At 50.5% G+C, this 16,538-nt stretch overlaps 1 protein-coding gene across 3 annotated transcripts in view; it reads left to right on the top strand.

Moving 5' to 3' along the window:
- USP31 (ubiquitin specific peptidase 31) overlaps positions 1-16,538 on the top strand; it is a 46,949-nt gene that overhangs the window by 27,266 nt on the left and 3,145 nt on the right. The window contains exons 16-18 of one of the 3 annotated variants that reach the window (XR_008232810.1): positions 894-2,452; positions 9,656-9,753; positions 10,305-10,532. Coding sequence is in view for 2 of the 3 variants with exons in the window: in XM_052772706.1 (XP_052628666.1) it covers positions 894-2,437 (1,544 nt within the window). In the remaining variant the exon portion in view is untranslated. Of the gene's footprint in view, positions 1-893; positions 9,094-9,655; positions 9,754-10,304; positions 10,533-16,538 lie in introns of those variants that run through there. The other 2 variants (XM_052772706.1, XM_052772705.1) reach the window with 2 other exon arrangements.

Raw genomic sequence — 16,538 nt, 5'->3', positions numbered from 1 at the left:
CTGGCACAGGTGAGCTCTTCTCTGGTGTGAAAGGATGGAGAAGAGCAGGGCAGGAACCTTAAGGAGCCTTTCAAAGAAAGGAAATGCTGACAATGAAACCTCTCAATCAAGAACTTGTCGTGCTTGTGTTTTTTCTGGTTTTCATTGCAGCACCTTTGCAGGGAGACTGACATAGTGCTACAGCTTAGCATAGATACTTGTTGTCTGCTGCTGTGCTGTAGACTGCTCCCAGGGAGGTGAGAAGGTACTCAAATTCACTTGTGTGTCAGTTCCTGGCTTTGCTTGGCTCCTCCACATAGTGCCTTGTAACTTCTGAAAATGTGGAGCTTCACAGGTCATTCTGAGCATTTTGGAGCAGGTATAGAGATGTCCCTGCAGCAGTGTTGTGATAACTGTCAGGTCTAGCCATGGTAGCCACATTTCTAAAATGCTTATTGTTGTACTTTGTGTTGTAAATACAGATACATTGCTTTAGATAAAGAGGTAGGAATCCTACTTTGCCTTTTACAGGATTGTATGGGAAATATTCTTTAATAAAGAAAAATGTATTTCTGGGAGCATAATCATAGTTGGTGAACTAGTTTCAAGGACTTCCAAGGTGCAAAGCCTGTGTTTGGTCATCTGCTGCTCAGGGATGAGAGGAAAATCTGGATTTTCAGTTATAGGCTTCAGAGAGTTACTTCTGGGTAACTGCTAGCAAATAACAGTTCTTGAATTCCTTATTCAGCTTCATGCAAGAAGCTGTGCCTGCAGCAGGCATGAAGAGATAGGCATACAACGTGGTGTGGGTGGGCTGTCTGACTCTCTTAGGGAGGTAGTGTCTGTGGATGGGAAGGATAAACTGACTGCAGGCTTGGCTTTCATACTGAGGATGTCACTTTCTTTCTCTGCAGGAGGATTTTCAACTCGGCCATTTGTAAGAAGTGTCCAGCGTCAGAGCTTGTCATCTAGATCATCTGTCACCAGCCCACTGGCAGTGAGTGAAAATGGTGTTAGGCCCTCATGGTCACTCTCTGCAAAACTGCAGTTCCGCTCCAACTCTCCGTCACGCTTCTCTGGAGATTCCCCTGTACATACCTCTGCTTCCACCCTGGAGAAGATTGGGGAGGCTGCTGATGATAAAGTCTCCACCTCTTGCTTTGGCAGCCTGAGGAATCTCTCTAGCAGCTACTTGGAGCCCTGTGATGGCAGTCGGCGAGAGCACAGGACAGCTCGCAGAGCTCCTTTGGCTGTCATGGAAGGGGCATTCAGGGAAGAGTCTGTTGTAAGGACATCTAGCTCAGATCTTTCAGATGGGTATGGTAAAAGCTCTGTGCAGCCAGACAGGAATCACCCTGCTTTGGACCCTTTTGATAACAACAATCAAATTGCCTTTGTTGATCAGAGTGATTCTGTGGATAGCTCTCCAGTCAAGGAGGTGAAAGCCCCCAGTGCGATAGGGCTCGCTGCAGAGAAGGCAGATGGCACCCCTAAGAAGGTTCACAGCTCCAAGGGAGTTTCTGAGCCAGACAAAAGTTTGAGGAAGGGAAGGACAGTCTTATCTACCCAAGAGACCAAAGTCTCTCACTCTTCTCCTCCACCACTAAAGAGTTCCCAGAAAGTTTCCCGGTCTAGAAGTAAGACGGACTCCTCTAGGGCCAGTGGGCGACATGGGTCTCCTGCTCCCACTCAGGCTAGGAAGGACCATAGCGTGAAGCCCCTTGAGGTGGCTGTCCAATCGGCTCAGCAGAAGCAAAAGTCAGGTTCTTCTCCATCCTCCACAGCTGCCAAGAAAACCCCATCAGGCTCATTGACTAAGGGCTCTTCTGCTGGGAAAAGCCGGACTTCAGACCGAAGCCTCAGCAGGGAGGGCTCTAAGATAAGTTTGGGGTCGGATAAAACAAGCATTACCAGCAGTTCAAGAACGAGCTCCCCACGGATAAGCCACTCTAGGAGTGACAGCAGGGCAGTAGACAGCAAGCATGTGCGGAGTTCCTCTATGGCCAACCTGCGGTCCCCAAATGTTGGTGTGCGTTCTGGTTTGAAGAGGGACAGCAAGTCAGAAGAGAAAGGATTGTCTTTCTTTAAATCAGCCTTAAGGCAGAAGGAGACCCGGAGGTCAGCAGACCTGGGAAAGACAACGATGCTCTCAAAAAAGACAGGGAGTGGCAGTTCCAAGTTAGGCAGTAAAAATGTGCTGGAAGACAAATCAGAGAAAGGTGTTGTCCCACCAGCCTCTCAAACCAATGCCAACATTACTGCAAAAGAAAAACTTGTCCCCAAAGATGCCACACCCAACAAACATTCTCTGCTATCCAGTCGCAAGTCCAAGTCTTCCCAGCTAGATCCCGGAGTCCAGTCTCCTCCTTCCAGTGGCAAGCAATCTGCTGACAAGCCGCTGAAAAAATTACCTTCCAGCATGCAGGTGTCTGTACGGCCTTCTCTGGAACCTCAGTGAAATGCTGCAATCCAGGTGTCTTTTCTTCTGCTGAGAAGCTAATTTATTCTGAGCTCTTGTTTTTTTGTTCATGTGCCTAATGTATGTTTTGAGGAGAAGTTAACTGCAAGTTGTTAAAGCGCCTTTTGATTCTGCCATCAAACCAAATAGCTACAGGCAGCCAGGACTGATGCAAGTAGTCTAGCTGGAGTCATTGTTGAACATGAATGCAGCTGTCCCATAGCACTTGTACAGGAGTCTCTTTATGGAAAATGCAACAACTTTCTTCAGATTCAAGGTTTGAAATCTGAAACCCAGTTGTACTGACGCTAGTGTGCTTTGTAGAGCTGTGAACTGATATTCCTTTGGTCTTGTTCCGAGCAGGCTGTGTCCACGCTGGTATACGGCCTTGTTCTAAGCTGTGGAGGATGCGAAGGAAACTGGAGAGACTGCCGCTTCTTTTTGCTCTCAACCCTCTCTCCCTGCTCCCTTCCATTTTTCAAGCTTTCTAAAGGGCAATATTTCAACACTAATGTTGTTTCTCAGGTATATACTCAGCCAGTATAGGAGGGACTAGCATTAGTGGGTGGACAGAAAGGTACCTGTGAGTCTGTGTGTACACGTGTTTGTCATAGACTTCATTTTTGCATTCCAACAGCAGAAAGTTGGGGTTTTTTCCATGAAATGTAACCTGCATTTTTTGTTGCTATGTCTACGAAGAGTTTTACTCTGTCCACACCTAAGGCAACCTCTGCCCTATCCTCTTTAATTATTCTCTCTTTTGAAACACTATACTAAGCAACAGAAGAAATCGCTAAGCAGCAGCTGGTTGCCAGCTCGTACCTGTGAAAGTGCTAGGTGGGAGATGGTTGCAGTGCCATAGGAGAGCTGTCTTCATGCACCTGAATGGCAGTGATGCTGTTAGGACCCCTGTTCAAACTCCTGAGAAGAAGCGTTTCCTAATGTGCTCAGATGCTTAATCGTAGTGGTGTGAATATAGCATCTGTTATTTATAGGAGTAATGTTTAGATAAGCCAAGTGTCGTCTTGTCTTCTCTGCCTTCTCTGAGCATGCTTTGAACAAGCCTCTTCGTGTGGGTTGGAGCAGCTGTACCAAAATACTGCAGAGCAGTTTTCACATTCTCCAGAGCGCTGCTACGTTCCTCCCTTCAGCATGCTTGTCACCTTCCCCGGTGGGTCTGGCTACCACAAGTCTCTTCGCAAAATGATTCCCATTCTTGTTTGGATGACAGTCTCTATCAGGGTTAAAACACTGCATCTAGTGACGTCTTTGTTTACATGCCCTTCTTACAGGGGAGATTCCTCAAGTTCTTTAAGATTCCTCTTAAAAGGTGGATTCCTTAAGTCCTTTTATATACATGTGGTGTAAGCTTTTATTTCATGAGTTTTTATTAATGTGCTGCATATCGTTTATGTACAGCAGCAATCTGTCGTGTAGGTCACGACATGCAGCGGCTGGGCAGTGGGCAGTGTGCTGGGCACGCTTGTCTTCTGAATGAGGTCTTTGCCTGTCATACAGTCTTGTGTAGCAAAGCTTCTCCAGGCTTAGCTTGTGGACAGACATATTTGTACATCTTTTCTGTCAACGTAACAAACAGCCCTCAGACAAGTAGTGACTCTGAGTTAGTCTGTTCCACCTCCTCTCTTGAGCTGATGTGCTGATGACCCTGCAAGAAGCCTTGCACCCAGGTCTGCTGGGCACGTTGCTGCTCCGTGATTACTTTTTATACTTGGCTCACCACACAACTGCAGCAAGCTTTGGAGAGAAGTGTTTTGGGGGTGGCTAACACCTTGGAGAAAAGGCAGCGTGTATGTGGAGCTGAGCTGGGGGTGCCCCAGACCTCTGGTCAGTGTGTGACGGTGAGCCCACCTGCAGTATAACCCTCGCTCTGTCCCGATGTTGTTCTGCAGTACTTGCCTTCATGCAACCCAGAAGCAATGCCAGTAACCTGCATGTTTTTGCAATGTGCTGGACTCTGTGCCCTGGACTATGTTTTTAAACCTGAACATGACCATCTTCTTGATGCATTTCTTCTCCCGGGTATTGTTTCAGTCTCATTTATAGCAGCAACAAGAAGCAAAGATTGCATTACTTGCTTCTTAAATGTATGACTTGGATTATTGTTGGATTATTTTTTGTTATATCCAGCAGAGCAGATAAGACTTGCTTCACACTGTAGTACTTAAATTACTCCCTGAAATGTTGATGTTGAAGTATTTGTTTAAGGTTTTATCTGTATTAAGGTCTTGCACTGTGTCGGCTCTTCTCTTGTAACAACTCTTCTAGCAAGAATGTAATTCTGGTAGCTAGTGCTAACTTGGTTTGGTATCTTTTAATAGACAGAACCTAGTTTTCTGTGCGTTTTACCATGGGACATTTGTGAAAGGTTATTTTTATCAAATGACATTTTCTTTTCATGCTGTTGTTCACTGAAGAAGTTTAAACTGGAAGCTGGTGTATGGTTTTTGAGGTGTTTTTGCTCCTGTATTGCATGCCTGGACTGAAGGAAATTTGAAGCCATGTCCAAACTGGAGTTTTTCGCTGAACGCCAGTTCAATATGTTTGTGTTTGGGGCATGAGAATGGTCATTAGAGCTCCCATTTGGACAAAATGGAAATGGAGATCCTGGTGTCAGGTGTTCCAGCAGCTGATGTTAAAAGCAGTTGAACCTCTGCAATCCTATGATATGTAATCTAGCTCTTTTTCTGTGTATTCCCCATAATTCCTGATGGAAATTTCTGCCAGCTCCAGCACTATCTACTCTGTGTATGCTGCCAAACTGGATTTTGTATCTGCCCCTCTGAAAACAGCAGCTTTGGTGCACAGGCTCCTCACTCTGCAAGTGAGCATGGAGTGGGCAGAAGAGGCTGTACTGACAGTGCCCTCGTCTTAGAGCAGATGAGATGCTGCTCTTTTGTGGTGGGCTGCCAGCATGTGGCATGTTTTCTGGCTCGGGAGGGCTTGACTTAGGGTGTCCTCAAGCAAAATATTTTGACTTACAAGGGTGCACTGTAGTTCATGTTGAATATAAGGCCCACACCGGGCAAAGTGTGCAAAACATGCCCTTGCAGGACCTGGAAAGTGCAGTCCCTGTTTGGTGGCTGTGTCGATTCTGTAACAAAGCAGTTTGGAAAGCAGCCGTTTGCTGCCATTCTGCATCTCTGCTTTTTGGTATCGCAGATTTCCAGTAGTATACGAACTTCCTTGCACAGGAGAGGGTTTGAAAGGTGTGGGTCCAGGAGACAACAATGTTCATAGTGAGTGTAAAACCAAGCCTCGTTGCTGTTAAAGTCATGGCTCCATCAGTGATGTAGAGTAAATCTTTCTAAAACTGAATGTAGGTTATTGCAGGCCCTATTTAAACTGATTTGGGGAAAAGCAACATCAGTCTTCTCTCCTTGCTTTAAAGCAGACTTATTTCTTAGCCCTTTCATGCATAGGAATTCCTGTCTGTGTATTGCGTTGTCCAGATGTAAGGATGTGGCACGATACTAGGGAACACTCCAGAGAGGGAGCTTCCACGTCCTAGATGCCAACACCACCTTGGCTTTGTGTATTGATCCTTAGAGCAGTGAAGGCTTCAGGCTGTTCTGAAGCAGCCACTTGTACATGGTCACCTCTTTTCTTAAAAATCATGTTTGGCTTCAGAAGCACTCGTGCCTGTGGAGGAGGTGGGTTCTGCCATCTTCCCAAGGTCACTGCTGGCCAGGGATCTCCACCTGCCCTTGGGTGGTGGCACGTGGGGCCCAGAGGTCTCGTGGCTGGCCATCTGAGTGGGACAAGAATGGCTGCTGTCTGGTTCCGCTTTGCCAGTCACGCGCAGCCATGGCACGTGTGGAACGGCCTGTGGTGTGGCTGCCCGCGGGGTGAGCTGTCCTGGCTTGGGGGTGGTGGAGTCTGGGACCCCAGTGCCGATGACCTGGAAGCAAAGGTTTTACAGGGCAGCCTCACGCTGGTGAGAATGCCTTGAAAGGGGGAGGTCCAGCACTGTCCCTCTGCTCAAACAGTGTGCAAGCTCCAAAGAAAAGCAGGCTTCAAGTCCTCGGAAGGATTTTATGATGCGTTTCCAACAAACTTTGGGTTGAACTCACCTCCATCGGCCATGTGTAACTTGTATTTCACACCACATCCCTAGTCTGACACTTGCTCCTGTTCCTGGAATCAGCCCTCTGGGCGCAGGAAAGCAGCGCCTTCATTCCAGTGCTAGATTCCTGCTGGAGTCACCTAAAGAAATTATTTTTACCCTTTTTGGGCTGCGTCTTTTGGATAGTGTTTAGTAGTATACAAATTATAAGCACATTTTCAATGACGTGAATTAAAGAGGCACCTTTTATTTGTATTAATCACATTTGATAGACAATTTGGTGCCTGCAGTTCTCTGTAACTTATAAGTGTCTCACTTCGGGTGTATAAATTGTTAACCCTTTCAAACTTATCAAATATGGCTAAATAAAAAAAAGATGCTTAGGATAGAAAATTAGCAGCTTAATTACAGTACACTTATTCCACTGTAAGTGCCCTCATCCATCTTAGCTGCAGGGTTGTTTGCTTTCCAAAGCTGAAACTTGAGCATGATCAACCTTTTTTTTTTTTTTTTTTTTTTTCTTCTCCTCAGTAATAAGGGCAGTTTTGCATGGCAGTTCTCTTGCTGTACCCAAATGCATGCACTTCCTAACTATGCAAGCATCTAATACAAACCACAGACCGTGCTTTCAGTATCAGAATCTGCTCGGTAGACTCCAGAGCACTGCCTTGAGTCTGTACTTCTGTTTCTCGGTGCAGCTGCGTGTCAGCACATAGGAGCATGTCCCTGGGTTCTTGCTTTGTTTGCACATCTTTGATTCTTTCCTTTGCAGAATTCTGCATTACTGACAAGGCTGGAGTGTAGCATAATGTCAAAGGGATCTGAAATGTTGAAATGAGAACAAACTGGTTTTCTGTATTGTATTGTTTTTTCTTTTTTTAACAGGGAAAACCTGATCAGTGTTCTGTATGTAGCCTGCCATTTTCCATGTAACTTTAATGACATGTTCTACGTTGTGAGAAGAGGCAGTCACCTGTAGCCGTATAAGCACCCAAAAACAGAGTTTTTGTTGCATTTCCATGCTACGGGAGCGGTTTCCAGTTGTCGGTGTGGTGCCCATACTGGTAACGGGGCTTCTGCCTGCCTTCCCGGGGAGAGCCGGGCCGGGCCCCAGCGGCCCACGGGGGTGGCCGTGCTTCCCATTCGTGCTCCAGAACCGTGGTGGCGTTTGCATTCCTGAGCCGCGCTGCCGTTGGACTGCAGATCCCACCGGGGTGGTTGTACGCACGGCGGGGCCGGCCGGGGTCGTAGCCCGTGAGGCACACCGGGCAGCTTGCCTGCTCGGGGTGGCTGGCGTGGGGGCAGGTTGGCAAGGTCTCGCGAGCAGCGTGTTTGGTTGTAGCGAGAAGCGTAGGTCCCGGGATTCCTCCTGGGCTGCCGGGCTGTGCCCCTGCGAGGGACCACCGCGCAGCACCCTTGTCTTCGCAGAGCAGCCGGCCCGAGCAGTGGCTGGGTGTCAGGCAGGTTCTTGGCCCCACTCCCCCCGCGGGCTCTCTGCCTGTCCCCCCTGGTCAGCGGGCACAGAGAGGGTTTGGAAACAACATTCCAAATAATTTTACGGTTATCTTTTTTTGTATCCTTGTCATTTGCCTACTAATCCAAAATAATTTGGCGGTATCTAATGTTACCTGTGGAGGGAACTGAAATTTAGTTTTAATCTGTGGTGAGATGAAAGTACTACATGGTTTTCTTAATAAAAGCACCGTAAAGCATTTACTATTAGGAGCTTTATTTTGTAAAATAAAAGTACCTGAAGACTTGTACAATATCTATATTAGGTCTAAAGGTTTTAGGGAGTCTTCTATTTTTTTAAAGGCGATAGCACTCAATTTATCTGCAAATAGTGTTTTTTAAAAGACACAGATTAAAACTAAGTGTAAACACAAATTCTGTTTCACTCTAGGCCCTGCAGCACAAACGCGTTGCAAGAAAGTTAGCGTTAGGTTTGTATGGCATTTGTGCAGTGCAATAAGAAACCATTTTTAGGTGCTACATTGCCTTGGGTAGGGGTGACACAAGGGAATACAGGCTACAAGTGGCTAGATTATTTTCTTGTGGCCTTCCAAGTATTAATTTGTACAGGTTTGCTCACCAACTGTGCCTCACCATTGGTTAAAATTGAATTTTAAGTCCTGTTGCAAATGCAGTTTCTCTTCTGGACACAATGTCAGATTTTACACTGGAATATCTACAGTTCTAAAAACTGCATGTCACATCACTGTACACTGATACTGGGACGTGGGGCTTGCCCACACCTTTGATATTCTCTTCTGTATTTTAATGTTTTTGAACTGTACAGTAATCTGGAAAGCAGGCTGTCTTTACTTGGGATTGAACATTGTACCATAAATTTTAAATTATTTGAGGACAAGTGCATGAGACTGTGTCAATGCCTTTTATTATTTATTTGTATGTTTTATTATTCGAGGTGTATGCACTTTTAATATGCAGAATTTATATTTTTATGTTAAAAATCATTTTCTTTCAGAAAGAAGAGTTTGAATATGAGGAATTGGAATTAAGTGCAAAAAGGGGAATATGTAATAAAATACAATAAATTTATTACTAGGCATCCTGCCTGAGTGAGCATTTTTCCAGGTCCACATCATCGCCCGACAAGGCGGCAGTGGCTGCACACCGTGCTGCTCCAGCCTCGCCGGGTTCCCTGCTCTGGCTCGCCGGTGGTGCTGCCCTGCCTGCTCCCCTGCGCCAGGCACCCCGTGGGGCTCGCTCGGGGACCCCCTTTCTTTTTTTCTTGGGGTTTGCGTCAGCCTGTTGCAGCTGCGGGTCCTGCCGCTGATGCTCCGTGCCGTCCGCGGTGGGACATGCTCCCCTGCAGAAGGGGAGCGTCTTTTGGGAGCAGGTCCCGTGTGTGCATGGGGGGACCGCAGGGGGCTTCAGTGCTGGCTCTAACCATGCAGCCGTGGCTGCTCTGCCCCCTCCGTGCAGCCACGGGACGGGGGGCAAGGCCTTAGTAACTTCCCCCTGTCCTGAACGGGGGTCCTCTCTGCTCCTCCTGGGAAACAAAAAACCCGGAGGCCTGTTTTTGGGCATAGACCTGTGTGCTGGGGAGGGGGAGAGACGGGCTCCTACCTTACGCCCCGGTGTTGTCCCTGATGCTTCTTTCTCCACAGACCAGCAGCCCAGGTCCTGCTGGTGCTTGGCTGGAGTCCCTGCTGCCGGCACATCGTGAGAGCGGGGTGCAGGACCTGGACGGAGCCTTTTCGTGCTGGTGAGTTTGGTCCGTGAGCCCCATGGGCGGGGGATGTGATCTGGCCCCTCTTTAGGGTTCGGGGGCTCATACCTGGCCAGGCAGAGGTGGGGGTCTCCCCTGTCTGCCCAGCCGTACCTTCGTGTCTGGGCTCAGCCTCCCTGTTCCTGCCCCTAAAGCCCTGCGGAAAGCTCAGGCCTCCGCTTGAAGGCTGCAGCTGCCCCGGTGCCTGTCTGTCCGCGGGTCTCTGATCATGGCTTCCCACCTGTGTTGGCCCCAGGGCAGCTGGGGCTGCGATCCCCTTGCCGGTGGGTGCAAGGCTCTGTTGGGAGCGTCCCCGTGTCCCCTCTCAAGTGCAGTGCTGGTGCTGGCCGTGCTCCAGCCTGCTCCTTGTCCCCTGGCTTCTGTAGTGATGCAGCGTGCAGCTCCTCTGCTTGAGGTTTGCTTTGATACTAGCCTTCTTTAATGGTTCTTTATTGAACTGAGCCTTAAACTGTGCAAGAGTGATAGTAACAAAGTGTTTAATTGTGTGCTCCTCTGGCTCTGTCCTAATTAAATTGTTTTTCATTTAGCAGGGTGTGCAGCGGTGGCTCTCCTGCTGTGGAGGAGAGCATGGGCTGCTGGGCAGGAATGCAGATGGGCTGCTCCTGCCGCCTCCTTGCCTCGGCCCAGTGAGGAGGATGAGGATGATGGAGCAAGGTGGGAGGAGGACGGACTGTTGCTCTTGGCTGCTGAAGGGAGGACCTCTCTCTCTGTCTATGCAGGTGGCCGCATCATCTGCAGGGGACACCCTCAGCTGAGTGAGCTGCTCCAGCTGTGGCTGCTGCAGGCATGGCTGGGCAACCATCCCCGTGGCTACTGGACTGCCTGGGCTCTGGTCTGGAGGGCAAATGGGGTGTGAAATGCTTTAGCAATCCAACTTGTCATCTTGGCTGAAGAACAGGTGGAACAAATGGAAGACTTCGTGGCTGGAGCTGCCTGTGGGCATTTCCACTGTGGACTCTGATCTTCCTGCTTGAGTGAGCCATCAGATCGGTGTAGTAAGGGCTGCTGCTTGTGCTTCACAAACTTGCCTTTAAATGCAATTTTTGATTCTCAAGGGTTTTTTTTCCTTCTCCTCTCTCCTCCTTCCTCCTATGTGCATATTTTTGTCTTCCCACTCTTTGAGATGCAGCATCTCCTATGTGCCCAAACACACAAAAGCAGTGCTCCAGCTGGAGGAGCAGCCTTGGAGGTTTGGCATCGATCCTGGGGCTGCTTTGGTCTAGCCGGGCAGGTCCTGTTGGCCGAGAGCACAGTTGGGGCAAGGCTTGGCACATGCCGTGCTATCCGGGCTCCTGTCCTTGGCAGTGGGGCTCTTATGTGGGGTTGCAGAGAGATGACTGTCGTTGTGGAGTTGTGGCTGGCTGCTGCTATTTGGTTGTCACCTTTGCTATATTGCTACAGCAAACGGTCAGCTCTGCGGGGTGTGGGGCAGGATGGTTGGGCATTTCCCCTTAACTGGATTTGTTTGCAAGCTGCTGCTTGTGGGGTTGATGTACTCCAGAAGTCAGCAAGGGCAGGTGTAGGTGGGGATAAGGTGGAGAGTCTCTTCTGCTTTATTCTGGCCAGTTCTGGGGTGAGGCAGTTCTGCTATATGCTTTTGGTGTGAAGAGGAGCCTCAGCCCAGCCTCCTTATGCCTGCAATAGCTGCTTTTTCCTTATAAATCTTGTTGCCTTTCTGTCTCAGGGCTGTAGAATATTGTCATCTCTCCAGCCCTGGGGACAGCAGTAAGCTGCACCATGGTGCATTGGTAGTCTCCAGCTCTCTGGACAGAAGGGGAAGGGGCAGCTTTGCCCCGGAGCGCTGGCTGGAGGGCTGTGGAGTTGCCGTCCCTTCAAAGGAAGCCAGCGGGATCGTGCCACGGGGCTCGTCCCTGCCCTGCTGAGCTGGCGGGAGCCTGGCCGGGAGCCCAGCACCTCCCCTGATAGCGGAGCTCCAGCCACAGTGAAAAATACGCATCTAAGGGACTGCTCTGCCTTTCTCCTGATTGCACTGAGCGCTCTGGCGCCTGTGATTGCCGTGGTCTTCCAGCAGCCAGTGCTAGAACCACGGCCCAGCTCCGGGAGCTGCAGAGCCGTGGCCCGAGGGGTCCCCGGCTTCGCATCCCTGGGGTGTCGAGGCACCGCCGACCCCTCCAGGGAGGGCTGGGGGGCAGACGGTGCCTCTGCCCCTGTGCCTCAGGGCAGGGCGCTGGGGCCCGCTGCTCCCACCCCAGCCTGGGGGCACAGGGATTCCTGGGGGGCTGTTACAGCCTGGGATCTGCCCCTGCTCCCCGGCTGGTGCGTTTCCCAGCTCGGGACGCGGGGCACACGCTGCTCCCTGCCCGTCTGCGGTCCCCCGGGTCTGACTGCCGAGCCCAAGTCTGGTGTCCCCAGCAGAGAGCACGGCAGCAGCTTGAGGAGAGCCTGGCTCTTCCTGCCGCAGGACCAGTCCCAGCACTGAGAAACCAGTTTGCCAGCCCTCCCACGCTGTGGGGTTGGGGGATGTGGCTGGGGCTCTGGGCTTCATCTTGCCCATCCAGTGGCCAAAGGGCACAGCGAGGTGGGCAGGGTGTCGTTGGCGTGGGGCACTGCGTCTCGGGCAGCAGTAAGCTTTGAAGTGACGTGTTGGTTGTCAGTGCGTGCCTGCTGTGGTGCTTACCGCCCAGGGCAGGCAGGGGCCACCCATGAATCCCACCCTTGGTCCCCAAGTCACAGATGTGTTACCAGCTGGTGCTGATCTCCCATCGCCCAGCTGCAATTATAAAAATATTGAAGTTAGTTTGTTTTCCAAAAGCCATGCTGTGTTGCCCCCTGCCGCAGCGTGTCCCTGGGACCTGGGGGGATGCATGGACACTGCCAGCCCCCGCCATACAGCCATGTGTGCAGTTTTGGTCCATGTTTCCATCCATCCCACTGGGAATGGTGAGCTAGAGCCAAGCCCCCCGGGGTGGCCCACGGGCGTTGGGTGGAGGAGCTGGCGGCTACCCTGGGCAGTCACGGCATATGACTCCCATCCTTTTATTGCGTACCAGAGAGATTAATTACTTCATGTCTTGTATGGAAATGAGGATGACAGATGTCATAAAATCATAGGGTCATCACTTATTTATAGGTGATTACATTAAAGAGATATTAATATAGCCAAAGGCTTTGCAGAATTAGTGTTAATGTATTTTTGTTTATTATATTTGCCAATATTTCTCCAATCCAGCCGGGTTTTTATGGCCTCTTATTAAATAGAGAGCCTGCTGCAGTTCCCCTAACCTAGCTGGGAGGATGGCGAGAGGACGATTGGAAAACACTTGAGAACTTTGATCTTCAAGTGATTAAATTTTATTGCCTCCTTGTTTATGAGGGTCCGATGGCAGGTGCTTCGTGTGCTGTGAAATGAAGCGAGGGCAGGTTAGGGCTCGAGCGGTTATTAAATCTGGGTCAGGAGGGGAGGCTGCGTCTGGGCACAGAGCTGGGGCTCACAGATGTTTGGGTCCTCGGCCGGGATTACCGCTGTGCTAAGCCAGGATTAGATTACTGCAAAACGAGGCGCAGACTTCTGACACCCCGGGGAGGTGGGGGTGTCCCCGGGGAGTGCTGGCTGGGGGGGGGCCAGGCTTTCTGCCTTGTCCCCATGTCTCGGCAGCCTGGTCTTGGGGCTGGCGAAGCACCCCTCCCGCAGGGCTGCAGCTAGCCTGCCGCTGGCTTGGGGGGCACTAGCAGAACCCCCAGCTGATACGCAAACCAGAGGAGCCAAGAAAACCACTTGTTTGGCTGGAGGACCTGACCCGGTGGTGGCTGTGCCGTGCAAGGACAGTTGCTGGTTGTGCCGATTGTGGAGGCTGAGGGTGCGGAGGATCGATGTGCGAGGAGCTGCCTGCTCGCTGCCTGCAGGCAGCTGCTGTCTGTTGGGATATTTATTAACACCCGGCTGCCTCTGAGAGCCAGAACAAAACCCAATCTTTGGAGGCCGTCAATAAATTATAACATATTAGGCACTGTCATCCATACCCCTGGACTCTTAAATTTTGTTCTAATTAGAGTATCGCTTTTCCTTTCTCAGCACTTTTTCCTCTCTGCTGTGTATCGATCCTTTCTCTGTGGGGATCTGACCAACTGTTGACAATTTATGGTAACATAAAACTAGTACCTCTTATAGCAAAAACCCAGCTTTTAATAAAAACCGCTGACACCAGCCTCTCACTGGCAGCCTAACCTGATTACCAAATGGATTTAGCAGTTAAGGCCGTGCTGATGCCCTGGTCGTTTTGCACATAGGGATTTTTACTGTAACACTTAACGGGCTTTCAATTGTCATAATATTTCATAAATACATATGTACCTAATTGAAAGCTTTGAGGCCAACAGCAAGTCCTGAGAGTGCTCCTGAAACCTCGCCTGGCTGGTGGACACTCACAGCTTTTATTTGATGGTGAACTGGGGCAGCTGTAGGGTTGGGTTGCTGATGAAATCGCTCTCTCTATCTGCCAGGGGGAATCCTATGTGCAGGTTTTTGTCATATGTAGAGAAGAGCCTGATGATATCTGATGATATCTCCCATTAACACCTGAGCCTGATGATATCTGGGATATCTGATGATATCTCCCATTAACACCTGAGCGCGGTGTTGTGCTGATGAGATGCGCTCCTCACCATGCCAGCCCTCGGGAGCTTGCTGTCCCTTCATGGCCCCGGAGGTGGCGGCTCAGTTTTTGCACCTACAAAACCTCTACGTCGGTTTGCGAAGGCTGTAATGCCCTTGGTGTTAAGGCTCTTCGCGACGGAGGGCTGGCTGGCAGCTTGGAGCTGGTGGTGCTTAATTGCCCTGGAGATGGAAGACCTCGAGCACCCTGCAGGGCTTGTCCTGCCCGTGCCACCTGGGACACCGGCTGCCCAGGTGAGGGACTCGGTCCCTGTGAGCCCCCAGGGCTGCTCGCACTGCCACTGACCCACGCCGCTCCGCACCCTGCTGCTGCTGGGGGCTGAGCGGCATCCCGGGGTCTGCCCTGTGGTGTGGGGTGATGGCTGCAAGCTTGGGGAGCAGAGACTGGCCGCTGCCACAAAGGAAATGATTTTGCAGCTACTGGGGTTTGCTCGCTCGGTGAGGCCATTTCTGAGGCTCCCACCCGGCTGGGAGTGCTCACTGTGTTGGTGCTAGTCCTGCTGCCTCTTCTGGAGATGTTTAAATTGGGGAAACGAGCACATCGTTGGCTGCTGGAGCAATTTATCAAGGCCCCGCATGGCCCTTTTTCCACATTAGTTTCATCCAGTGAAAAAATAGTAAGAAACTGCATGTCTAACATAATGACCTGAATTTCTTAATACATGAATGCAGTGTGGATGGCTGTATGTTTCCACTTGGTCTGAGCTAAACTGTGATAAATTGATCCTTCCTGAAGGTATTGAATATTTCTCAAACTATTCATCAGCCCCACGACAAATTCTTCTGTCGGCCCTAGCTGACATCTGATTTTAAACACTTCTTCCAGGCCCCGGTGCAGAGGAGTGGCTGCTTGGAAAGCAGGGACCTTATCATTTTTTAATGTACTGCAGTTCCTGGGCTTATGGAATATTTATAGTGAAGTCGTTATTTACCAAACAAGCTAGAGCATTTGCAGGAACCCCTGGTCGGGGGATAACCTGGGCATCTCCCGTGCCCCTTTCCTTGGTGGCTGAGGGTCCGGCTGGGGTGTCCTGGCCCCAGATGCCATAGGGCCTGGGTCCCTAATGTGCCTCTGGCTGCACGCCCCTGCCTGGAGCTTGGGCTCGTTGCTGTGGATGACGAGGAGCTGGCGGGCACGGATGGGGGGATGCTGCTGTGAGCGCAGGGCTTTGATGCTGGGAAGCCTCCAGGCCCTTTCACTTGTCCTGGCTCCAGCATCCCCAGCCCCTTTGCCGCTCTTCTCCGTTGAGGAGCGCCCGTGGCTTTGCAGGTCGAGGCTGGTTGTGGATTCCCAGACCCGTGGGTCATCGGCCCGCTGGTGTGTCCCTGCAGGCTCGGCAGGGGCGTGGGGTCCCCGGGAGCTGTCGGTGGCCGCGCTCTCCTGGGAGCAGGCGGCACAGTGGCATCCAGCGCTGGCAGCCCAGCTCCTGCTCCGGGGCCGCGTCACTCCCTGGGCATCCCCTTACTCCCAGCCCTCCCGTGCCTTCCCTCCCAGCCCGCGTCCGGGGCTGAAAGCGCCGTCTCTGTGTAACACGGCGCTATCGGCTTGTTCTTCTGGGTGTCGCCAATACTGTAACATCTGCTCTCCCTGCCATTTGCTTCCGTCTAATTCTTTTTTTATTGAAATGAGTTTAAATTGTCTGAGAATATATTAGATTACTCTTTCCCTGCGGTTAGCACACTTGTATAGATGTGAATAAACCGCACAGTTAGCAGCACTCGCATGCGCTCTTGCTCCCTTTTTTAATCTAAAAGAAGCCGGCTCCCTGGAGAACTGGCGCATTTCCTAACGACCTTAATGAGTTTCCATAGCCGGGGTCAGATTATCTAGAAAGGCGGTAATGGCGGGCCCGGGAGGTGGTTTTCCCTCCACCGCTGCGCCTCTCCGATAGCTTTGTACTCCAGACTGTAAATAAAGCAGAGTTTGATAGCTCTGCCTGGGTCTGCGATGAATACATTTTCTCCTTTAATAGGCAGAAGTGTGTGTGTTGCAAAGCAATTCATGAAGCCCATATGACAGTCTTTAAGCATTTTAATATTTTGCAAATGATTTATCATTGGTAACGAGCAGATGATATACTCCACTTCAAGGGTATGGATTATCTATTAAAGTCCATGCGTAAAAGGC

The sequence above is a fragment of the Harpia harpyja genome, chromosome 21, assembly GCF_026419915.1.
Source record: "Harpia harpyja isolate bHarHar1 chromosome 21, bHarHar1 primary haplotype, whole genome shotgun sequence".
Taxonomy (NCBI): Eukaryota; Metazoa; Chordata; class Aves; order Accipitriformes; family Accipitridae; genus Harpia; species Harpia harpyja.
The sequence above is the reverse complement of the archived record's forward strand: the minus strand, read 5'-3'. Positions and strand labels throughout refer to the sequence as shown.